At 43.5% G+C, this 26,204-nt stretch overlaps 1 protein-coding gene across 18 annotated transcripts in view; it reads left to right on the plus strand.

The window, feature by feature from the left end:
• Cdk5rap2 (CDK5 regulatory subunit associated protein 2) overlaps positions 1-26,204 on the plus strand; it is a 193,924-nt gene that overhangs the window by 80,698 nt on the left and 87,022 nt on the right. For 15 of the 18 annotated variants that reach the window (XM_087182824.1, XM_087182822.1, XM_087182819.1 and 12 more), the window contains exons 14-18: positions 1,915-2,058; positions 11,386-11,483; positions 16,573-16,703; positions 18,224-18,333; positions 20,275-20,403. In XM_087182824.1, coding sequence (XP_087038950.1) covers positions 1,915-2,058; positions 11,386-11,483; positions 16,573-16,703; positions 18,224-18,333; positions 20,275-20,403 — 612 coding nt within the window. The remainder of the gene's footprint in view (positions 1-1,914; positions 2,059-11,385; positions 11,484-16,572; positions 16,704-18,223; positions 18,334-20,274; positions 20,404-26,204) is intronic. The other 3 variants (XM_087182813.1, XM_087182817.1, XM_087182827.1) reach the window with 1 other exon arrangement.

The following is a 26,204-nucleotide window of genomic DNA, read 5'->3' on the forward strand; positions in this document are numbered from 1 at the left end:
GATTTCCAGTCCAGCATCCTGTCCTCACCCAAGCTGTCAGCAAGGGTAAGGGCAGATTAAAGGTGTTGCCAGATGTTTGGTATCCTTAGTCATCTGCCTCTCATGTACTCTTGGAGGAAGCTCTGTGAGGGTGATTCCAGTAAAAAAGGAAGTGAGAGAGAGAGAGAGAGAGAGAGAGGAGGAGGAGGAGGAGGAGGAGGGCGGGGAGGGAGGAGGAGGAGGGGGAGAGAGGAGAGAGGAGAGGGGAGAGGAGAGGAGAGGGGAGAAGGGGAGGGGAGGGGAGGAGAGATGAGGTCCAGAGAGTAGGGAATTCCCTTGGAATATGGCAAAGGGAAGTCCCAGTGTGAAGCTGAGCCACTCGTATGGAGAGCCCTGGGCCTTTGAGGGACAGTGTCAGCTGGGATGGCTCCAAGAAATAAAATGGAACTGGTTGATTACCTGATGTGTTTTAAGTTCTTTTAGAGAGTTTGGAAATAAAATTTACATTTAGTACATAATTAAATTTTATAAACCAAGTAAACAAATTTACTAATTCCAAGAAAGCAAAGAATTGAACATGAACAGAATTGTAATCATGGAACACTGGCTGAGCAGTATTTGCATAGCTATAAAAATATAAATGCGGAATATTGATTTGACTAAAATTTTGATATAATTGTGAGGAAGAGTGTTGAGGTGCAGATGATATGAGAGCTAAATTCTTAAACTTCTATAATGTGAGCAAGTAGATAAAACTGAAACCTAAGCAATAAAGAAATGTGAGAGTAAGAATATAATATAGAAGTGGGGAAATAAATAGCTGAAGAAATAGCTAAAGAGTTGCAAGTTGTTTCTTCTGGAAGTGGAACTTAGAGGTGAGAAATGGGGAGGTAGTGAATTGCTGTTTACCAATTAAACCTTATACAGTGCCATTTGACAAACTATATGTGTATAATTGAACTCGTTAAAAATGAAAATGAAAGCGTAATTCAAGCACAGCTGTATTAGGGCAATTCTAGAAAGGTAGTGTTGGTTGTTTGATTCCTAGTTCTTCCTATTACAGTTCAATGGGTTCTTACAAAGAATTGCTTCTACTCCTCTCTTCGTTGAGTTCACCTAATTTCTTTTAAATGTTTGGCAAGCTCAGTCTCAGCCAGGGACTTAGGAGTAAGCTGTGGTTCTGCGCTTGATTTCCCAGAGAGTGAACAGAACCCGAGTTCAGGAACCTCCCAGTTATAAGTGGTTGGAATACATTCTATCCTTGAACTTGGCCGAAGACCAGAGAAATGGTCTCCAACCCTGTTGTGCTGTTGGAGTCAGATCTTCCCAAGGGTTAGAGTTGGGGATTGTATTGTGTGTCATTAAGAAAGAGCCTTTCAGGTGTGACCAGGCACTAAAGCCATATTCACAATCTTGGATTTTTCTTCCTGGAAATCAGATCTCCTTGTGGATATAGACGATTTAAATTTTGTGAAATTTTCAGTGTCTCAAGAGAGACTTAAGACCTGGTTGGATTTTAATGTAGAAGCCCTCAGATCATCCCAGGTAGGCCAGCAGAATAGGAAGCGGACCCGAGATTACACCCTAGGATGGACCCAGGTGTGTTACTGGTTCTGTGAATCAGAGTCTGGTGTTATCTTCCACACCCACTGAAGCGTAACCACAGTGGTGGCAAGTAAGGAGGGTTTGTGGTGACAGCCATCGTCCTCGACTCTGCCTTGCTGGAATGCTGCTACTCTCTCAGTCGTAATAACTTGGAAATGGAGTTGCATTACAGTTTTGTAATTGCCTAATATTTTGGGATGATGGAAATTATTTAGGGGACCTGTGGGTATTGTGACAAAATAAAAAATCTTCCCTTACTGAGTTTAGGAAAAATCTCTTAATATTTTTTTCTTGATGAAAACTTTTTTATGATTTGTTTCATTTCTTTAGAAATTCAATGAAAAAGATTTGGAAGCAATACAGCAGAACCGTTATTTAATGACTGCGGAGGATCTCGAGTTCAGGAGCGAAGGCTTAATAACAGAAAAGCACTTTTCTCAACAGTCACCAGGCAGCAAACTCATCTTCTCGGAGGTAAGCTTGACTGAAATTGGATGTTCACATGCCAATGTATTCATACTCTCTTCTGAAACATATTTGAGAACTCTTTTGATCATCCTCCAATGCCTCCTTGCTGATAATTGAGCTCACAGCAGGTAGGACAGGGAGTTCTTCGTCTAGCCACCCTACAGGTTAATATTCTTCAGATGAGTCTTATTGTTTGCCCTGCACGTGAAGCCGAGAAATCACAGAATATTAAAAGAAGAGCATCATGTTTGCTCTATCAAGAGTTGCCTTGCAGGAACTATGTGGTCCCAAGTGGTGAGGTTTTTCTGTTCATATGGGCATGAAAAATGGTACAGGAGGCCCTTCATCTCCTAGCCCCAAATTATCTTTCATGACTAGCAATAGCTGATTTCTTACAGTTTCCTGAAAACATGTTTGTTCCTCTGTGCCTTTGTCTGTGCTCTTCCATCTACCTGCACCGCTTTTCCTTCCTGTCTTCCTGCTAACTCCTGAACATCCCTGTGGGTGCCGCCCAACCCTGCTCCAATGTGGCACCTTCTCTTCCTCTGGCTGCCAACGCTTCACAGAGCCCTCTATTGTCACACATGCTTCTCGTTTTGGCATTTGCTTCCCCCTCACCTGAGCCCCCATGCAGCACTGAGGGCAGACCTGAAGGAGTGGGAACTGGCGCTCATCCCTGAGTCCTGCTCAGCCCATTGCTTGGTTCTGTAGATGTTAGTTGAGTGAGGACTGAATAATGCTACCAGGCATCCAGATATGGGACAGGAAAGAAGTTAACTTAGGCCAAGTTTTTTTTTTTTAAACTTGTCTTTAATTAAGTTCATATGTGCAGCAGATCGAATACTCTTACATAAATTAGTTCTCTGATGAATGCCTGTGATTGTGACTTGTGGTTTTTTGAAGTGATGCTCAAAATTATTAACAACCATATAACATGGGCGTTAGGTCTCAGAACAGACTCAGGGAGTAGGGGTGGAGTGGGGAGCTGAAGGCCCACTCTCATGCCAGACTCCACCTCTGCAGATAGTGGATCATGGGGCAGGCCCTAGGGCCCACGATGGGGGCCCAGGGAGTGGGAGAGGTTGGAGTAGATGGGCTTGGGTTACAGTGGACCCTTGGCTTATGAACTCAGTTCGTTCTTGAGGGCTCGTTGTAACTCAAGTTGGTCGATTGAAGGCTCAGGCTCCTCTACACAGCCTTCAAAGTCTCCCTCCTGTACAGGCAGATCTCAGTGTCCTGAGAGAGACATTGGCCCAGGATTTCTCACTTACCCCCACACAGGAAAGGATGTTGTAACCTTTCTTCTAGAACTCTTTAAGGGTTAAATCTGTATCTGAGACCATCTGGAAGCACAAGTGGGTGGCATTCGGGTTGTAACTCATGACTTTGGTCATAAGTTAAAAGTAAAATTCCACTTGTAACTCAAGTTGTTTGTATGTCAGGCCAGTCGAAACTTGACTGTTTTCTAACAGGTGTAGGAGTATTTTAGCAATCAGGACTAGCCGTTATGTTGCATGTCAGTTCAGTATCAGACCCAGTCCTGGCACCATTGGCTGAAGAGTTGGAGCTCTTCCTTAATTCTATTTGTATATTTGCATTTTGCTGATACTCATGAGAGTGGCAGCATGGGTTAGTGGCATCCTTGGGCTGGGCCAGAAATCTGGGGCCCTGGATTTTTCCTTCAGCTCTATCATTTCATTTAGGTAACCTTGGGCAAGTCTGACAAACTAAGTCTCAGAGGGCTAATACTTTGTGATTCTAACTTACATTTATTATATGATTTTGACCAAAGTTAGTAGAGCAGTTAAGATGTACCTTAAACTGTAATAAGGCAATATATTTGAAACAAGATAGTAGCCCATCAGTTTTTTTTTTTAAACAGGGATATAGCTTCACTAATCTGAATATTTAGTTAAATGTTGTTATTTTGAATCACATTTTAGTCACGAAAAAGTATGTTGAACAAAATGTTTGTAAACTTATCGAACAGGGTATTTTTATATTTAATCTCATCAATTTTATCATCTCTGCCATTTTACTTTGAGTTTGTGTGCTAGGCAGTATCTGTACTTAACAGCTACAAGGTGAAAGCCATTCCATGGGTATTTTGGTAATATATAGATCCTGGTGATGTTTAAATCACTGTGTAAAATATTAAAGTATTTTAGCAACAGTTTTAATTCTGTTCTGTAAGACTAATTGCAAATTATGGATAAAGATTATAAATTACCATATAAGAATGATAAATTTCTGGTTGTCAATTTAAGAAACCTCAACTGTTGCAGACCTAGTTTTTTATCTCCCCCTACAAAAGGTTATGCTTTTCAGATTGTAGTCCTTTCTTTGAAGAAAATGTGGATTTCTTCTGCTGTGCTCTGGGCCATTTTGTGTTGATTTAGAATTTATCCTCTGCCCATTTTCACAAAAGGCTCCAGGCTCTGATGATGTCTCCATAGAGTCTGGGTGGTCTGTTTTTCTTCTGATCATTGTGTGATCCTGAGAATTAATGCTAGGTGATCAGGGAATTGAAGAAGAGAGAGTGAAACACACTGATCATATTTGACTTGCTGAAGCCAGAGATTTATAGCTTGGTTATTGACATGGTTGGGACATTGCTGCTGAATTTTCCAAATTTTAAAATAAATGTCTTTGTTGCAGGGCAGTGACATAGCTACTGAAATAGACACCATCTACTTATCAGGCCACTAAATTGCTCTGATTACCAAGAGTGACCCATTAAACTTTCTCTTTACATGTCTGCTGCCCGTTCAGATTGTGGCCTGCACATTACATATGTTTCCTTCAAGTCATAAAGGGAACAATGGCGCAGTAGAAAATAGAAGGTGCTTTAGTGTCAGAATGTCAGTCTTTGGGCCAGGAATTTAGCTCAGTGGTTCTGGTGCCTGCCTCGCAAGCGCAAGGACCCAAGTTCGATCCCTGTACCAAAAAAAAAAAAAAAAGAAAGAATGTCAGTCCTGCTATTTACCAACTCTGTGACCTTGGACAAGGCAGTTAATCTCCTGAAAAGCACCTCCCTAATCTGTAAAGTGGGAATTAGGTGCCTTCCTTCTGAGAGAATTAGAAATAATATAAGTGTACTAGTTGAGGTTCTTTGGGGTGCAAGCTACAGAAGTCAATGTTGAATAAACTGCCTTGCAAGGGGGTCTTAACTGGGAAGATGCTAGATGCTTTTGCAGGTGCCAGGCAGGAGCTGAGCAGCCACACCTTGGGGAAGGTGAAAAGTGTGCCAGTCCCTGAATCTTGAGAGCAGAGGCCATGGGCTCTGTCTCATTTGACACGACTTAGCTCCCATGACTCCCAGATGTCTGGTGTCTCTGTCTAAATCTTGGAATTCCTTGGTGAGAATTGTACTAGTTTAGCGTAAGGTTGGGCCCTGGCTTACAAAAGAGAGACATCTTTCCAGGACTTGGCCCTGTGTTTTGGGGACACCACACTGCAGGGCTTCACTCCACTGTGGAGAGCATACTACAGTCACAGGCACAGCAGATGTGCAGCAGTGACAGGTCTTCCCTGTGAAGAGAGGCCTCCTGTTGGGACTGCTTCTTGTGGAGGGGCTGGGTGGGGGTGAGGATTGGTGACCCCCAATTAAGGCAGGAGCTCTCACTGCTTCCCTCTGGGCAGCCTGGCCCTCTCCCTCTGTGCCTAGGAGATCTACTGGGTTGTCAGCTCTGCTGAGGGAGCCAAATGACTTCATTCTAATGGGGCATGATTCAACATAGAGAAATAAGTGATTGATGAAATGGGACCCAAATGGCTCCGAAGAGTTCATTTATTTAACATGGGTGAGCAATTTGCTTCTAGGAAGACGTTGGACTCTCTGACTTTTTATGCAAAATATCCACAGGAATCTCTGCTCTTAAGATTCATAGCACTCCCCATGTTTCCCTCTTACCTGTTTAATGATCAGTTCTGCAAGTATTTGTGGCTGCATTTGATTTGTGCCAGGCAGTGTGTCTGGCTTGGGGCACTGCTGCTGGCAAGGGGCCCAGGCTGTGAACAGGTGGTTGGCACGCGCGCTCTGGGGCAAGGGTGAATCTGGGTGCTCCGGAGGCTAGAGGAGGGCCAGAAGGTTTTCTGGTGGGCTCTGACCTGAGCAGATGCTGTGGGCTGCCCTGGGATGTGTCAGTGGGGAGTGATAAGTGATGGCACTTGGATTTTGAAGAGGGGAAGGAGTCCCTGCCCCTCCTGGGAGCCTTCGTACAGGGACTTCTCAGTGACCCTGAGATGAGAGGACATGAGAAAAGGATGAGGCAGAATGAGGAGAGTGGTGGCCTGAAGACCCTGGTGAGGGTTGGACTAGTTGCCAGGAAGGAGAGAAGGGGGCTCCGCTGTGCACCCAGGGTCCCTGATGTGGCTGTGAGTTTTCTTCCTCCAGGGCTTAGAGCCCAGCCTCCTGAGATTCAGTCACACGCAGGGGCCAGGATCGGGATTTTTCTCACGCGCTGCCTGTACTGCCTTCCTGAAGTCTCTGTTCCATCCACCAGAAATCTACATTCACTGGTCTTTTTTCCTAGGCCTTGTTGGTTAGCTTTAAGTTACAAGTGCAAACTCTAACTTTACTACCTGTTAGCTGAGTGGTCTCAAACAAGTTACTTCTGCTGCCAGAGAATCAGTTTCATCAACTGAAAAATGGGAAGACTAACAGCCCCTGCTGTTGTGGTGCTAGAGACAGTGTCTGTAAAGGACTTAGCATAGCACCTGGAACTTAGGACAGCTGGCATTTATCCAGTGTTTACTCTGTGCCAGGCATTGTTCTGACAGCTTTGCATAGATTAACTCGTTTAACCTTAACAATCCCATGAGATACATAGGATTATCATCTTAATGTATAGGTGAGGTGATTGAAGCATAGAGTAGCTGAATAATTTGTTCAAGGTCACACAGTTAACAGGGTCACATACTACTAACCATCACTGCCTCTCCTGTTAAGTGCTCAAGAAACAGTAGGTTATGTTTTGTTTGATTTTGAGTAGGCTGGCCGTGAACTTGCAGTCCTCTGGCCTCAGCCTTCCAAGTGCCAGGATTGCACGTATGGGCTACCACACCTGCCTAAGGATTTATGAATTTTGTCACTGGCTTTTCCTGTCTTCTTTGGCTGGCCTTTGTGTGGTTGGCAGTACCAGTACTGCCTGTGTGGTCACCCAGTGCTAGGCATTATTGTGGGACAGTGAGGGGTGGTCTGAAGAGCACAGGCCTGTGGCACATGCCCCTGCCTCATGACCCTGACCTCTCTAGCATGGGGAGGGATGACACCTTAGTTGTTGTGGGGATCCTGGAGAGCATTTACCATGGTGGCTGACATGCTGAGGACTTGGTCTCCTGTGGTCTCTTTGTCTTGATGCCCTTTTCAGCTCTGAGCCACTCTTTGGGATGCTCTGGCTGCGCAGGTGCTTGTGTGTAGGCAGGAGCTGGGAGAACCCCGCAGAAACAGTTTCTGTGCACAGAGGCATCTGGGAGCTCCTGTGCCTGTGGCACATGGTATGGTTCACACTAGGGCCTGACATTTCCAGCAGTCTGGGTGACTCACTTGTCAGGACTGTCCTGGTGGTGTAGCACTGAAGGCCCTTACTGGACAGGTGCTGCCAGGCCCTGTTTTCTGAGGGCTGGAAGCACAGCAGTGTTCTCCTGGGGCTGAGGTCTTAGCCTTTTTTCTCTCTGTGTCCCTTTGGCAGCCTACCTGTAGCCAAGGATCACTTTCTCTGGAAACATGTGTAAATGCATGAAGTGGATTATGAAGGATACCAAACATTTTGAAATTTAGTTTTCAAAATATAAAAAATTATGCTGTAAAATGATATGACAGTGACTGTAGTGACCATTATAGCTCTGAAGTAGTGATAAGAAGAAATATTTTGTGGTATCTGTGTTATGTATAAAATAGTTGTATTTCTTTTGATGAGGAAGTCACCAGGATAACACTAGTACCTCTATGGTTTATAGCGATACTAGTATTCCTTCAACTCATAATTGAGAGGTATGCTAAATTTCAGCTAGAGGGTAATGGAAATTAAGATAAAATATTTTCTTCTGTTCACATTCTTGGAGCCTCTAGATTTTAGTTAGGTCAAGAACCCCTGGCCAATCTGGTATCTTTTTTTTTTTTTTTGTACTGGGGATTGAACTCAGGACCTTTTGCTTTTGAGGCAGGTGGCGGCACCACTGAGCTAAATCCCTGACCTGCCAGTCTGGTATCTTAATATGAACTACAGAGGCTGTTCATAGTCCTGTTTGTCCATTAATAGAGTCTTCTCTCTAGCATTTGGACAGCACTTCATTCATACTGGCCAGTGTGGTAGGTGTTCTGCACACATTAACTTCAATGTTTATCATGTACATTGAAATAATTTGAAATTTATAGAAAAGTTACAAGAATAAAGGATTTTATTTTTTTCTGAGTCACCTGAGAGAAAGTTCCAACTGAAGCCCTGTGCTCTCTGATTACTTTAGGGTCTATTTTCCCTTTAAATAGGGTCACTCAGCTCAGCCACCAGAGCTGAGAAATTAGCCAGGATGATGACTCCCTTCTAATCCTCAGACTCACTTGTAGTTAATCCATTGTCTGAGCAATGCTCTGCAGTAAAAGAGTTGGTTCAGGATCACACCTCACTTTTTCCAGTCTTGATTCTTTAGTCTGTGGTCTGGGACCGTTCCTCAGTTTTTCCTCGACAGTTATCACCTTCAGACCTTTGAAGTGTTCAGGCCAGTATGTTGGTGGATGCCCTTGAGTTTAGGGGTTTCTGATCTCTCCTTATAGTTAGATCCAGTCTGTACCTCTTTGGCAGGAGTGTCACAGTAGTAATGCTGTGTTCTTCTAATTGTGTCTGGTCCAGTGGCACATGATTTCAGCTTGTCCCATTACCATACTAGCCATCCTGACTTTGTAAAGTGTATCAAGGCAGTGTCTGCCAGGAGTCATGACTGTCCATTTACTCTTTTTTCCCTTTTATTAAATATCTTGTGGGAAGTGTTTTGTGTCTGTACAAATTCCAATCTTCAGGCTTTCACCTACTAGTTTTATCATCTTTTAATGTTTCTTGGCTGAATTATTTATTACCATGATGGTTGCCAAATGGTGATGCTTCTAATTCCATCATTCATTCTACATTTATTATCATTTTTCTGTAAAGAAAAGCTGATTCTTTTCGTTTACTCAATCATATCAGTATGGATTCATGAATTTCTGTTTTAATCAGTGGGTTATAATCTAACATTATCATTATTTTGATGCTCAAATTGTCCCAGATTTGGCTGGTGGGAGCCTTTTCAAACTGGCTTCTCTGTCATTTTGACAATATTCAGCTAGCTAGCTTTCTCTCTCTCTCTCTCCCTCTCTCTCTCTCTCTTTCTTTCTCCTTCCTTCCTTCCTTCCTTCCTTCCTTCCTTCCTTCGTTTTTTGAGACAGGGTCTTGCTGTGTAGTTCAGGCCGGTATTGAACTCACTATGTAGTCTAGGCTGGCCTCAAACTCATGGCAATCCTTCTGCCTCAGCCTCCCAAGTGCTGGGATTACAGGTGTGTGCTACCACACCCACCCCATCATTTCTTCTTTAAAAAAATTTTTTTGTGGCTTTATTGAAGCATACTTGACAAATAAAAATGTTATATTTTAAAGTTGTACAATGTGATATTTTGATATATGTATACATTGTGAAATGATTACCATAATCAAGTTAATTAATATATCTATTACCTCACAGTACCAATTTTGGGGGACATCTTTAGATCTACCCTCTTAGCAAACTTCAAGTGTGCAATACAGTATTGTTCACTATAATCACTGTACTATACATTGTATCTCCAGAACTTACTCATCTTCCATAACTGAAGCCTTGTATCTGAAAAGTAACTCCCTCTTTTCCTCTCGCCCCAGCCCCTGGCAAGCAACATTGGACTTTTTAAGCATTTCTTTATTTTCTAGCACAACGGAATGCTGGAAATATATCTTCTGTTGTCCCTGATTTCCCTTGTCCCAGTATTGGAATTGGTCCATGTGTTCCTGTTTCCTTACGGTGCACAGTGTATCTTTTATCTGCTCTATAACTCTGTCTAATGGAGGTTGTTGTTCAACATTTTATAGGTAGGAACGCCAAGGCTCCTGGTAAGTAACTTGGCCAAACTAGTAAGTGACAGGGCCAAAATTTAACCTTAAAAAAAAATTCACAATTGGAAATGCCTCCATCTATATCCCCATTTCATAAAAGTGGGGACTGAACCTAATACAGGAGTGTTCAGCTGCTTACCCAAGGCCACACAGCTAACTTTTCTCTGTTCTGGGTGCCTTCCAACTGCTACACACTTGACTTCTACTCTACTTTAACACGTTCATGACGGCGCTGTAATTTATAGGTCTTGGTGCTGGGTGGCTTGAACCACTGGTGGTACATACAAGACTGTCTCATCAGGAGGCTTGTAGCCTCCTGGTGGTACCAATGGATGTAGTCACTTTTATCAGTCTTTTTACTAACAAAATTAATAAAAAGCTGCCAGATAGGACAAATCATGTGTGTACCACTGGTGGTTCAAGCTGTCAGGAACATGTTACATTTCTTGACCCCGGGTCTTGTTAGGTTTTGGTTTATGAATTTCTCTTCTTTGGAGCAAGAGCAAGTGTGGCAAGACATTTTCTTTGTAGTGTTGTGAAAATAATGATCAATAGCTTTGAGGAGTGATAGTTTCACCTTGGGCAAATAAATTCTATGATTCTTAGCAGTCGTTGGATATTGGAAGCACAGCTCTCAGCTTTGTGCTGGGTAAATGTATTATCTTCACGTTACTATAACAAAACACTTGATGTGTCTACTCTGTAAAGAGAAAAGATTGATTTTGGCTCACAGTTTTGGATATTTCAGTTCAAGATTGGTCAGTCCCATTCATTTGGGCTTCAGGTAGGGGTACTGGAGGCAATGGCAGGGAATGAGTAGTGGAGCAAACTGCTCACCTCATGGCCAGGGAGCAAAAAAGAAATAGAAGGGGGCTCCATCTTGAGGGCAAGCCCCTCATGACCTGAGGACCTCCCACTAGACCCTGCTTCTCAGTGTTTCTATTGCCTTCCAGTAGTTTCACCCTGGGGACCGAGCTCCTAACACATGGCCTTTGGGGGACGTTCCAGATGCGCACTCTGGCAGGCAGTGGCAGTCAGGCATTCTTCACTCCTCCTGCAGGTGGTGCTATCTGACTGGTCTGAACTGGAGCCTGGCTTGGCCTCACCTCCCTGTGGTTTTTAAAAACCAGAACTAGCCACATATGTTTGCATAATGTGGAGCCACACTCTTTAAGATTCTTCCCCTAATGCCAGATGCCTTTGTTATTTCCAGGAAAAGCAACAGTCAGACTATGAAGAGCTAATGCAGGTCTTAAAGAAGGAGCGGGACATCTATACCCACCTGGTGAAGTCTCTGCAGAACTCAGACAGGTAAGGGTTTCTGTTTGGATGTCATGTAAGTGCTGGTGGCATCAGAGCCCTGCCAGTTTGCTTAGGAAGTTTACAAAGTGCTTGGATGGTGATGGTCCTGCTTAACAATCAGGTATTCCTGGTTTCTGTCAAGAATTACCTCACAACAACATCAGATAAATTATAATGCTCAGATTTTAAAATACTTTATTATATACTTAGAGATGCTTCCATATGTATTGTTACCTCAGATGATGGTCACAGCTGTTCTGTGAGGTAAGTAATAATGTTGTACCTCTTTTACACGAGTCCGTGAAACCTAAGGGAGGTTAAGTGATCTGTCCACAGTCACACTGATGTTGCCAGAACTCCAGGACCCAAGAAACCCTCTGGGCCTCGGAGTGACCTGGTCTGCAGATGATGGATGATTTGGTGCCTGGAGGTGTGGTGAGGAGAGTGAGTTACAGGCCAGCGGTCTTGTTCTGGTCCTGGCTTTCCCACTCGCTAGGTCTGTGTCCCCAGGCAAGTGGCCTGCTCCAGACTTCTGTCTGCACATCTATAAATGCAGGATTGATCTCAGAAATTTTTCACATAAAAACAACATCCCTCTTCACACGAGAATAGTTACAGTTGAAAGGATATGGTATCTGGGATTTGTTTCAAAGCAGCACAGAAGCTGAGGACGCGGTGGAGATAGCAAAAGAACAAGATTGGCCCTGGCTCCCCGGGTTGTTGGCTGGGCTGTGGGTAGATGGGGGCAGGGCTCGTCATATGACCTTGTCTGTTTTTGTATTTATCCAGAATTTTCTATAGTAAGTGAACCAGCACCACCCCTCAGTTTTCCTTTGTGGACACCCTTTGCAAGCTCTTCCTGTTCCTAGGACTGTGTGCTCCTGCCTCTGCCCTCACCTGTGTTTTTTTCCTGCCCCCCTGGCCTCCCGCGCTTTGTCTCCCACTGCTCCTTCAAAATTCGCCTCTGTGTCACTCTAGTGAGGAGGCTCAGCTGGCCCCCAGCTCGTTGCCCTTCTGTGTTTCTTCTGCCTGACCCCCTGCCCGTCCTGTGGTTACCTCTGGCCACTCTGCCTGCTCACCTCCTCCAGGAGCTCCCCCAGGGTCATTGGGAGCCTCTGGCAGCTGTGCTGTCCAGGGCCTTTGGGAAATGCTTCCTGCAGCGTGCCCCTCCCCCGGCTCAGTCCTCTAAGCTACACGATGATTTCTAGATTTTAAAATCTGAAATGAATTTAGAGGAAACGAAAACATGTTGATGAAATTCTGGGTGTGGGCATCTCTCTCCAAAAGTGAGCTTTTTCAAGAAGCCTCAGCTGCTGGCCATTTTCACTGGAGGAGGGGCTGAGTCACAGAGAACTCCCAAGAGGGCCTGCACCAGTTTCACTCTAGTTGTGCAGCTTCTCTGGGGAGCCAGGGTAGATTCTAGGTGCTGAGAGGTGCTGTGGGAAGTGACTGTCAAGCCCTCTCAGCATCGTGATTGGTTCTGAGTCTCACAGGTTCTTTCCTAATGAACACAAATGTGGATAAGACGGGTCAGAAGTGGGTCAGAGCAGTGACCAACCAGGAAACTTACAAGGTTTCCTGTTTGCCTTTAGACTTAGAGTACATTTAGGGAAAGATGGCTTGGGTCCATATCCCAGCTCTGTCACACAGCAGTTCCGAGCTCTCGTGCAAATTATTTCACATGCTGAGCCTCAGTGTGTGGGTTTGTAAAGTGCAGATTGGCTGTTCTGCCTACTTACCTACCCACTCTCTACCTACCCACGAACTTACCTACTTATCATCCAACTTATTTACCTATCTACTCACCTGCCTATCAACTAGTTACCTACCTACTAACTTACCTAGGTACTATCTAGTTATCTACCTGCCAATTTACCTATCTGTTCTCCTGCTTACCTCCCCACCTGCCTGCCTATCTCCCTACCTTGCAGGCTTGTTCAGTTATAAGAGATGGTACTGTGTCAATTCCTAGCACTGCCTGGCACAGAGTAAGCACTCAATAAATAATAGCACTTACTAAACATGACAACATGAAGTGCTCCTGCATGCCTCACTGTGCCAGCATTCGTGAGCTGAGCTCCCAGGCTCTTGGATCCTCAGACCCTGACATATCCAGGGGGCAGAACTGTGGGTGAGGGCAGGTGGCATGCTCACTTGTGACTCCAGCAGTGCAGAAACTGGCAATAAAGGAGAGTGACTGGAGACACAGAACATATTTGTGATTAAAATGGGAACGAGAGGAGAGAAACTGTGTGCAACTGTGAGCCTGATCCTTTCACCTTTCCTTTTTGTTCTCTATGGGAGCACTTGGAAATCTGCGGCCTTATTCCACCTTATGTCCCTGACATGTTAAGGGAACCATAGTGAAGAACCATCAGAGCTGTATCTCTGTGGCCTCAGAGCCTAGGTCCTTGCTGGTAGCCTCCCTCTCAAGGGCTGGTTCACTCTGCACTTCCTGTAACCCAGGCTTGCTCAGCCTCAGCAGTACTGTGATTGGGGGTTGTTTTTTTTTTTTTTTTTGTCACAGAAGTTGTCTTGTGCATCAAAGGATGCTTAGCAATATCCCTGCTCTACCAAATGCCAGTAACACACTCACCTCCTCCTACCACAGTTGTGACAACCAAACATGTCTCTAGACCTTGACAAATGTTCTGAGGGGGTGGGGGGACAACATTGTCTCCAATGAAACTTATGGTTGTAATTTGTGAGAATCAAAAATTTTGGCTCATAAGTATCTCTTCTGTATGGGAGTCATTGAGGTATGCAAAAGAAAAGAAATGATGTTTGCTGAGCACCTCCTACACATTAGGGACTGTGTCACATGCTTTCTGATGTCACATTTCATTTATTCCTCCACAGTCTCAGAAGAAGGGTGACATTATCCTCACTTTACAGATGAGACAGTTTATCTGGCTGGTCAAGGTCAGGGAGCTGTGTAGTCACAGTATGGCATTGTGAGCTTGGCTCTCTGTCTCATTTTTGCTTCCCGTAGCCCCTGCCTCCAGTCCAGAAAGCATACATGGGGCTTTAATTTCCTTCTGCACGAGTCACCTTTTGTTCTGCCAATTCCTCACATCTTTATACAATTCTGGAGTTGAGAAAACATAAATGACAGACACAGGAGCAGCAGCTGTGTCCTTTTCACCCTGTCAGAAATGGAGGAGGGAGTGTGGCAGTTAGCTATCCCCAGCCCTAATCGCAGGAGCTTCACTAAAACAATCTCCTTTTTTTTCCTGGTTAAATGTCTCAGCAGCACAACCACATCCAAGCTGTGCTGTGCTGTGACACCTCGGGAAGGTTTCCCATCAGCCGTACAAATTGATCATTATGATTGTCTTCAAATGGAACTAGGTACAAGTTGCTGGTAGGCCCCTTCCCTTGCAGGAAGGCTGCTTCACAATGAACCGTCCTCAAAGCAGCAGGCACAGAAGATTAGACATAATGGTTTATTTTCCTTCCAGGATATGTTGATTTATGTGTACAGTTAGATGCATAGAGCTGGAAAAAAATCTCTGAAGGAGAAATGGGGTTTGAGAACCTGGCACATGTATTCAGAGCAGTGGCTCCTAGCCAACTGGGGGCTCTGTACCCCTTTGGGGAAATCTGATAAAAGCTTTGGCCCCTTGCCTTAGGAAAATCCTTATAATTAATAAATGTTTACAGATAGTTTCAAAGTGTTGATGAACCCTGTCAGGGAACCAACCATAGGTGAAACACTGGACAAAGAGTGATATAGTCTCTGTTTAGAGAAGGAGGCTTTCTGATTTGTTAAGGTGTTTTAGTGGCTTTAAAAATGTTCATATGCTTTGACCCACTGATTTCACTGCTGGGAATCCTCTTTAAGGGAATAACTTAATGTCAAACCACACCATGGATCTGCACTGTCCAGTAGAATAATCAGTAAATGTGTGGTTATTTAAGATTATGCTTACTTTAAAATTCATAAGATGAAACAGCTCCTTAGTACATGAAGCCACATTTCAAATGTTAGGGAGGCACATTTCCTAGTGGCTACTGTACGAATCAGTGCAGATATAGGATATTTCCATGACTGGAGAAAGTTCTGTCGGATGAGCCACCTCAAGATTCATTCAGACTCGGAGGTATGGATGTTCATGGCCTCACCTGGGTTCTGGGCTTCCAATTCCATGCAAGCTCTCCACACAGCTTAACAGTATATCACATTGATCTGAATGTGAAACTTGACCATCTCCCTCCCCAGTCAAGAAGAAAGGTCCATTTATACTGTGCATTTTTGGGTGGCTAACTCACTGCAGTGGAGTTCTTTTGGCCCTTAAATTGGTCCTTTTCTCTTTTATTATTAGCTCACTCTTCTTCCTTAGTTTTTATTTCCCTCCTGTTCCTTACCCTTTCTTCCAGTATAACTTCTTTGATGGGATCACAGCAGAAATCCTCTGTTTTTCTCTTTTGAAGTCTGAGGGCCAGGTACCTTCCAGGCCCAGAACTCTCTCTTCTACGTCCATCTCATGGCATTATTCCAAACAGAGTTGCACCCTGGAGAATTAGATTATTTCCACCTAGTTACATCTAGCAAGAATTCAGAAATGACCCACATGTCCACCAATAGGGGAGGAGTTACAGTAACTGGTAGGATATTCACCTGATTTAATATTATATAGTCATTAAAAATGATGCAGTATGGGCTGGGGATTTAACTCAGTGGCACCACCTTGGAAGCATAAGGTCCTGAGTTCGATCCTTAGTACGAAAAATAAAATAAAAATGATGTAGTAAATAATTTCCAGAAACATAAAGTAGTATTTAAGCCAAGGCTACACAGTTCAGCATTGTATACGCAGTGTTATTTCTGCCTTGTGATAATGCTTGTAGAGAAAAAGATTAGGGGGAAATGTAGTCTGCGATGTGTTAACTGGGAATGGGATCCTCTTTGTTTTCTTTATACATATAAAAATAAATTTTCTTTGTACTTTAAAAAATTTTCGGCAATGAACATGTATTTACTTTTGTAACTAGAAAAACACAAGTGACATAAAAATCATAGAAAGGCTCGCTAGACTTTGCATCTTAAAGCACAAATAGGTCTGTTTGACAATGTCTGGTATCTTGTTTCACCAAGCATCGACAGCCTGCAGGCCGAGTTAAATGCCATTTTTGCCCTACGGAAGCAACTGGAGCAGGATGTGCTCTCCTGTCGGAATTTGCAAAAGATCCTGGAGGAGCAGATCAGTGAAATCCAGAGGCGGGAAGGTATGCGTTGTCTTCTATGTATACTTCTGTTTGCTTCTTCCATTTGGAGGTCCTCGGCTGAACTTTTATGAGTCCCAGAACTTCATGAGTTGAAGCAGCCCTAGAATTTCACATGGGGATCTGTTTTTGTGGTGGGCATGTTGATGTGACAATGTCCAGTCCATCTGGCTGGCTTCTGCCTTCCTAGTAGATGGGTCCAATAAATTGTATTTATTTTGCAGAGGATCTGTTGCAGGCTTGCTTCTGGGCTGCTTCTACTATATTCCATATCATTTGCTGACCTAGTTTCAGGTAACCTTGAGGACTTGCAATTCTTTCTGTATGATCAACACTCCTCATTGACTGGGCCCTGCTTACCTTCTACAATCTTGCAGGGAGCCTGACAGCAGAGGCATTGGGTTGCACTTACTACTTCCTATTGAAACTGTATCCTGTTGAAATGGCATTTTTAGTGTTGCAGACTCCTTTAGGATGGGCTACAGTATGAGCATTTTGTAGAATCCACACGGCTGGGCTGCTCATCATAGTGTGTCTAGCCCTCTCCCTTGCCAGACCCAGATACCCCTATGGTGTGGGATGGTATTTCATTCCTTTCTGATCTCTAGCTTGGGGTCTGGGACATGTGGTAAGAACTGGAAAATAGTAGTGGGTTTGACATTTCTTGGGTACCTACTGTATGTCTGTGGCTCTTCCATTCTCAGCACTGGTCCTTGCAGTCGTTTCATTGGGCAGAGCACATATTAATTTCATTTTAAAGATGGAGAAGCTGAGCTGAAGGGACAGGGGTGAATTGATTTGTCCAGATTTGAGTCAGGGTGTGCCCCTTTGAGGTCTAGCTCTTTCTAATTTCCTGCCCAGTATTATAGGTGCAGTGGGACTTACCCATGTGTCTTAAAAGCGATACTATTGGGAATGTGCCCCACTCAGTAAATGTCCTCCCCTCCTTTGCCCTCCCCCCTTTTAGATTGTGCCATTTGCTGCAGAGGAGGCAGACCCTGATGTGTAGGTGATTGTGACTCTTGTCTTGGCTGTAGCAGCACTTTTTGCACTTGGTGTACTCACTTCCCAGGAGGGCTCTGAGGCCAGTGAAAATACATCAGACAATTTTATTTCCCCTGAGTTCTACCCTCAGGGTCACATCTAATTTTCCTGTATTCTCGCCTAAACAGAATCACTCACTCATTTAAACTGAAATCACCATTTGCTTGTGCCATTCAGAGCGGTCTTCAGGCACAGCGCACAGCACTTGATATGCAAATTGTAATTCAGCACTGGCCTCAGTGAAAACCTACAGCCCAAGATGAAACTCTACATTGAAATATCAGCCTGGAGAGCAAGGAAAATTACTTTTGCTCCAGAGGTGGTGCTTTAAACCCCCAGTGTGTGCTTCTGTACCCCTCCTCCCTCCCCGTTCAAATTGCTGTAGATGAATTGCACTGGGAGCCGTCTTGGATCTGTTTCTGATAACTCTTTTTCTCCTCCCCCTCCCCACCTTTTTTACTTTATTTTATTTTGGGCAGAAGAACCATTTTCATTTTATAGTGATCAAACATCTTATCTGAGTATTTGCCTTGAAGAGCATAATCGGTTTCAAGTGGAGCATTTTTCTCAAGAAGAACTTAAGAAAAAGGTATTGAGCTCTTTTAGTGCTTTTATTTGTTTATTTGTTGCCTCTTGGGTTCCTGATCATGGGGATGTGAGACTCAGAAAGTCCCTTTCCTGTCCTGTCTTCCCCTCCGCTGTCCTGCTTGGCTCCTCCCATGTGCACTGCTCAGGCTGAGGCCCTGGCCCAGGTCTGCACCCCTGGAAGAGAAGGTCCCAGTCCCTTCAGGAACAGCAAACACCTCCCCTCAGGCTGCTCCCCTGTCCTCACTGTGTTCCTCACTGATGTCCTTCTTAGACCGATCTGGGATTATTTGGTTTTTTGTCTTTGGCTATGAACATCTCATGGCTTACTTATTTCTGGTGTTCCAGTACCTCGCACACATAGTAGGCATTAATAAAAGGTTTTGAATGATTATAGCCCCAAGTGTGATCAGTGCATCTTTTTTGTAAATTGCAAAAGTTTTTCAGTCTGTCTGTCAGTGGAGTGCTGAATGTTGTGTAGTGTTTCAAGGATCTAAGAGGATCTACATTTGAGTAGTAGTTCTATAGTAGTTCAAGGATAGTAGTAGATCTACAGTAGTTCAAGGATCTACATGTGAGTAGTAGTTCTACAGTAGTTCAAGGATAGAAGTAGATCTACAGTAGTTCAAGGATCTACATGTGAGTACAGAGTCTGTGTGGTGTATTGTAAAATTACCTTAGATGCAGGATTGAGATTTAGTTTCATGGAATCATTCACATCCTGGCAGAGAAAACAGACATGCAAACAAACAGGCTGCTGTGAGAGGCAGCTGTACATGGTATAGGGGTAGCAGAGGAGAGGTTACAGTAATTGCCTGCTACTTGGTCAGGAGAAGCATCTGAACAGAAGCGAGCTTCGAAGTAGGTTTTGAAGGATGAATAGGAGTTTGTCCAGGTAGAGGGTTTTCTCAGCAGAGAGAGAGAGAAAAAGAAGCCCCTGTAAGGCTCAGAAGACATATCAAGGAGATCTATAAAAATTGGGGTATTTTTGGAGGAGTAGGTCAAAGAGCCTTGAGGCAGCTGTTAGTTTTTGATGAGGAAGAAAATGAAGACAATCCCAGCTGCTGGCTAGTACCTAGTATGGCCCTGGTCAGGGCAGCAGGCAGTTTGCTTGGTTGGCTCTTAGTAAAGTCTTGTTCTACCCACCATATCCTCCTTGAGGATTGGATTAATTTTATTCATGTTTTGATGTATTGGACATCTACCATGTGTAGTCAAGATGAGATTTTCCACTCTTATTTGAAGGGTTTATGATTGTTCCTCTTCAGTGTTTGAAAAATTACTTGGAGCTTGCAGGGAGCCAAGGTATCTGCTCACTTACCTGCATACCTGGTCCAGCAAAACCTATGGCTGGAGGAGGAGCACTGGACTGGGAGCCTGGGAATCTTGATTCTGGGCCCGCCTCTGCCTCTGAGGAGGCAGCTTCTTTTTCCCACGGGATCTGACATTTAGAACATTGTTTTTATCTTGTTCACCAGACAGCGTAGTTATAGGGCCCTGGATAGTTAGCTTCTTTGTATCTCTGTTTCCTTGTTGTAAAACAGGGATTAGGCTGGACACCTCCTCAGGAATTTTGCAGGGAATGATTGACTAAAGCTTGCAGGAAGGAGTGTTTAGCTGTGCATTGCTGTGTAATAGCAGTTTTTGTTACTGACATTGCTGGGTAGGTGTACAAGGAAGAAAGTCTGTGCCATAAAATCGGGTCTGACACAGTTGCAGAAACCTCAGCCATGGGGGACACTTCCTCCCGAGGGCCTCCATAGAAGGCAGAAGTGGTGTTAGCTGTTGTTGATTGGGCACTGAAACTGTGTTGAGGACATTAGATCATGGGGAGCTCTCACAGTAGCCGTCCTACAGGTGAGGAAACAGAGGCTCACATCAGGCAGCTTGCCTAGGATCTCTTTGCCTTAAAGTGGTGGCTGTGTCCCCCGCTCTTATCTCCCAGGTCAGTGACCTCATACAGCTTGTGAAGGAACTGTACACAGACAATCAGCACTTGAAGAAAACCATTTTTGATCTTTCCTGCATGAGTTTCCAGGGAAATGGGGGAGCTGAGTCAACAGAACAAAGAGAGGTAAGAAGAAACATTCCTGTTGTCATGTGCTACTTGCAAAAATATAGCAATCCAAGAGATATCTCAAGACTGCATCTGCCCTGGGGAGGTCTCTAACTGAAATTCTGTTTATTGGATGGGGCTTTGTGGGCCTTGTTAGGTCAGCAGGTGTGGTCCCTGGCTTCCTCTGTTTTGGGTCATTTCTGCACAGACACGTTCTGTATATTGTGATGCTTTTGACTGTGGTCCGGCCCTGGAATCTCTCATGCAGATGGCACATCTGAGTGAGTGGTGTGGTCTCCAAGGGATCTGGAGAATTGCCAAAGCACCCGGATAATTTGTGTGGTATAGATGTAGCCTTAATGAATCTGTTAACATTGAAAAACAGATGTCCATGTGCCCCCCCTGGGGATTCACCCTCATGACTCCTGGTCTCAAGCCTTGATCTTGGTGATGTGTTGTCTCGGATTTTCTCTCTTCTTAACCTGTGCCACACAGTGGGGGACCCTGCAGGTGTGACAGTGGGGAAGATCATGTTGTTTCCCTAATTCATCCCTAAGAAGAACCTTGTCTCATGCATTAGCGCCATTTCAGGAGACTAGAACTCCTTGCACCTGGATGCAGAAGGTCTGTTTTGTTCTTGGGTTGCTCCTGGGCAAGACTGGAATCTTCCTGCTTGGGATTGTCCTGAGCTCACCCTGGAGTACTAGGTAAATGCAGGTCTCACGTTCATCGCCACATCATTTCTGGGAAAAGATTTGTCAACCTTAAGCTGTCTCCTCCCACCATCAGAGAAGGAACTGCTCAAAGGTATTTATGCTGTGCTCTGGCCATCTGCTGTCTTTGAGACAGGGAATATTATTGATCTTAGCCTCCAGGGCTCCAGATAATTTTGAAAACCAAAAGTAACTGCAAGCCATTTAGGGAGAAACAAGTCTCCTTGGTTTGCTTCCTCCAAGGCAGTATTTTTAATAAGCAGCTTGTTCTTCACTGACTCCATTTGAGTCGTAAATGGTGAGTTTTGTTTGTTCATTTGCCCTTTGAAGAAAATCTGTTAAATGTCCCATTATGTCATTTGGAGAACAGAGGCTTTTTCCTCTGCCCACTCTAAGATCTTAATACCAGCCGATTCAGATTTGAGTCATTTGTCAGATTGCACTTCAATTTGATGTTCCCTGTGAATAGCCTTGTCCTTTATAGCACAGCTCCCCATCTTTCCCCTAGAATGGGACAGGGCTCTCTGCATGGGAAAGATGGTATGCCCATTATAATCAGGAGCTGAGGGAGGAGAGGGCATCAGGGTGGGGTGGGAAGGCAGAGAGAGGGGTCTGCTGTTCCCCAGGAGGGTGTGTGGGTCTCCTTGGATGAGAAGTAAGCCAGAAACAAACCAAAAATGCTTATGTTGTCCACAGCATATTCTTTTTTTTTTTATATTAAATGTTTTATTTAAAGGCTGTAAACATGAAAAAAGAAGAACACAACACAGATTACATTATGATGACCAAGGCAGTGTTCTACATGACAGAAATCAAAACAAAACAAATTTATACAGTAAATATACCAGTGCTGAACACAGTACTTGAAATTTAACCCAAGCTACATATGCATAAATGATCTGACCACAGGATTACGCAAAATAAATTTTTTTAGAACACCAGAATGCCAACCACTCTGACTATAAACTTAGTCCCCTAAAGAGTATTTTGAGACAATTTCTATATGCCATGAAAAGAACTGACATAACACTTAAATACTACAAAAATAGTTGAAAACATATTTGTAATGCAATTCTGTATAAAATATAGTTAATCTTATTACTTAAAAAATTGAAAAAGAAAACACCACCATGAATAATGGTGAAAACCTCATCAAAGAAAAATGCTCATCATTTGGATATCATTGGCAGAAAACTGATAAGATTTTGTTGAGGGGAACAAGGAAGGTATCTAATGAAGTCATTCATGTAAAATTTGTTCAAAAATGTTCATAAAGTTGTAAATTTCTGCTTATACTGTCTTAAAATATTAAACCATGAACACACTTTCAGCTATTTAACTGGAGGACAGAAGAATATCTTGAAGAAAGTGTTTCTCAAAATGAGGTTCAAAAGCCCAAAAGAATTCTAATGTGGCCTCAGTAATAAACATGGTAAACAAACACCCTGGGTGATTATTCTACGCTCTGAAATGCCCCATCGAAAAGAGCAACACTTAAAAGGGAGACCATAAACATATTTCTAACATGTTAGAATTCTCTGCAAGTTTATGTTGTGAATACTGCTTTTTGTTTTAAAACAAGTTCCAGGCATTAATAGGAACATACATGCCTCGGAAATGAACATGCAAATTTCTATAAACATTTTCCTTTGATGTTTTCATTAGTTTCAAGCTAAATTATATGAAGAAAAGACAATACATGACTACAAGCTTTGGAAAAGCAATATTTCTCATGAAATTGGGCATCCGAAAAAGATTAAACAAACAAACAAAAAGATAATTTATTAAATAAATGTTTACAAATTTCAGATCGCTCTAAATCCAAAACCAGATCGTTAACTAAAATTAAATTAAACTAAGATTGTACCATTATAACTTATTTACATTTAGATGATGATGGTTACCTTTCAGATCGTTGGTTTAAAAATCATACTAAAACAGAAGGATGCTATATCGCATCTTAATTTTAAAGATGTAGTTCCAAATTCAGAATGCTTCAAAACTTGTAAACATTTAAGAAATTATCCTTTAACCATTTCCAGATGCCCCACCTCATGAGAACCATTACCTTTCCAAAGCCTGTAGTCATATATTGTCTTTTCTTCATATAAGAAAGATACAAGTATATGTGTTTTTATTCAAAATTGTTGCTATTTTTTTGATTTTCCTGAAGACTACATAAACCGAGCCCAAAATGTACAGGTAATGTGGTTGGAGAGAAACTAGCGTAGGTAAGATATTTTACTTAAAAGACAAATTGTTTTCTTGTATCATAAGTAAAAAGAAAAAATATTAGGCATTATGTCTCACTCAACAAACGGAATGTGTCTACAAGTGTGGTTAACGAGTGACTGCCTCATTGTTATTTAAATCAGTTCATAAAAATCAAAACTATGAACAAAAAATTCTATATTCTCTACTATAGACTATAAGAATCAAGTATTACATCTAAATATAACTTTAAAATAATAAATTAATATTAGTTTCCAGACATCTGTGAAATGGTTAATTCTATCCAGGCTCAGGCTGGTGTCAAGTTTTTCCAAGCGTTAAATGGCAACATAAGCAAAATACATAGTTAAAAAATGAGGATCAGACCCCTTCTTCATACGTTGTAAGACGATTGATATACTCCATACCTGCAAATTCATATCCATCAAGCTCCCTCACGATGTCATTATCATCTGGGGTGAGCCGGACAGGTTCATTAGTAAATTCAGGATCAAAGTTGTCCAAACCGCATTGCTCAGAGATATTTGGTTTAAAGGGAAGCACCACCTGCTTTTGCTCCATCATGTCCCAGTCCACATTTTGAAAGAATGGATGCTCCTGAACATCAGCAAAGTCCCTTTGAGGAGGACAACCCAGTCGTTCTTTTGGGTCCTTGTTCAGCAATCTCTCAAGGACACTTGCAGCTTCAGACAGACAACAAGGTATGAAAATGCCTCTTTCCAAAATTACTTGTAAGACATACTTGATTGAGTTTTCATAAGGGTTATCAGAGCTCTCATCAAGATGGAATGGAGACTCTCCGATCATTATCACATACATCAGTACTCCAAGATTCCACCAGTCCACACTGAAATTGTAATCTTCCCCTCTTAGAAGTTCTGGAGCCACGAAATTAGGAGTGCCACAGAAAGTGCTGGTCGTATCTCCTGGCTGTAAGCCTTCTTTACACAAGCAGTAATCGTGTTTAATATGGGCTTCTGAGTCCAGTAATACATTTTCCAATTTTAAATTTCTGTAAAGTATTCCTTGCTGATGAAGGTATTTGACTGCTGAACTGATTTCTGTAGAGTAAAACCTGACATGTTCTTCAGGAAGCGTTCTTTGTTGCTGCACATGAAACAGTAGATCTCCCCCATTGACATAGTCTAGAACAAGGAACAGCCTGCTTTCTGTCTGGAAGCAAGAATGCAGTCCAACTAGAAAAGGACAATTGGATGCCTGCTGTAAAACGCACTTCTCTCTCTGTACCCAATCAATGTTGACACGCTCTTTTATCATTGCTTTCATTGCATACATACGATTTGATTTTTTCAGTTGGACTAACAGTATTTTCCCATGACTTCCTCTGCCAATCACTCGGAGCAAGTCAAAGTCCTTAAGACCTAGACCAGATGAAGCTTTGCCACCTTCCCCAGAGTTCTCTGCCTCATTCTCTTCATCAACTTGTTCTAAAGCCTCATGAGTTGAAAGGTTATGTGGGATTGCTGTGTGTGCAGGGTCTAAAGGGATGGATGGTGGATTGACTGGCACCATGGGCTCTGATGGTAAAAAAATGCTGCCCACAATCAATTGTGACAAGTTTGTGGCACTTCTTGTGAACCGAGAGTTTGCAGTTGGTGCACTTATACACCTGGCGGCCAAGTCCCCCTACACGGTCTGTGCAGACAGCACAGTGAGCTCGCCTACTGAAGCGTTTGGCCTGAAAAGTGTGGCCATTTGCATAATACAGCTTTCTCCAGCAGCCTTCAGCTTTGTGGTGGATGGATTTCTCTTCTCCTGGACAAGGCACTTTAGGATCCTCTGGTATACAAGGCAATGACTGAATTAAGAGATCAGAATCTTTCGTTAGCTCAGAAAGCCTAATGGCCTCTTCTAACTCCAACTGAGGTGGCACAGTAAATGTGTCTCCTTCCTCCTCTACCCAGTGTGTGGTGAAAAGCTGTTTATTGTCCAAACACCACACATCTCGATCTTTATCACACAGGCCCTCAAAGGAGATGAAATTCTCAAGAGATCTTGTCATGATGTCTCTTCCCAAAATCAGGGCTGATCGGGTAGAGGTGTAGGTCGTGGAGGTGCCCAGGAAAAAGGGACCATAGACCTGTTGGCTGCCCAGGAAAATGGGCAGGAAGGGCTCAGAGAATGAGTGCGGCCTGACTGACTGCATGGACCTCACTGGCTGGAACTCTGCAAGGCTCTCTGTGAAGTTGTTTCCAATAGTGGCGGCCAGGCCTGGATAGATGTACACCAGGCTTCTCAGTGTCTCTTGGGGGCCAGTGACTATAACTTTGGACTCCCTCCCTGGACTTTGACTCTCTAGGTTTTTTGTGCCTGGCTCTGGGGAGACCTGCCCAGAGCTACAGGGTGTTTCTGGGTCTGGTGATACTTGCCCTGTGCTCTTCCCAGTTTCTGTGCCATTGGTATTTGGGCTTAGGGAGACTTCACTGGGGTACCTTGATTTTGGTAGGTCACTGGTGGTCACTCCTGGGGAGACCGACCCTGGGGTGTCTGTGACAGCCATGCGGCTGCTGTAGCATGGCCTGTGGCATCTGGATGGAGCCAGCTGTCTTCTTAGTCTTTCACAGATACTTTCTCTACCTGGGGTCCTGAGGCTGCGGCCTCTCAAAGTGGAGAAGCAGCTCAGCATGTTCACTGTTGACCGTCTCTGGCCAAGTGGGCTCGGGAGACAGCTGTTACTAGATTGTGATGCCCGTTAGCAAGGGTTCCAAGTTCTGTTTGGAGATGTGGCCAAGGAAGCAAGCTCATGTCTTGGGGTTCCACAGCCTGAGTCTCCATGTGATAGAAAACCCTATGGCCCACTTTTTTCTTCATAGTAAATAAATCAGTGGCCACTTATTTTATTATTTTTACCTA

Source organism: Heterocephalus glaber, unplaced genomic scaffold (genome assembly GCF_053883595.1).
Source record: "Heterocephalus glaber isolate CG9 unplaced genomic scaffold, H.glaber_assembly_v1.0 deba00001479, whole genome shotgun sequence".
In the NCBI taxonomy this organism is placed as follows: Eukaryota; Metazoa; Chordata; class Mammalia; order Rodentia; family Bathyergidae; genus Heterocephalus; species Heterocephalus glaber.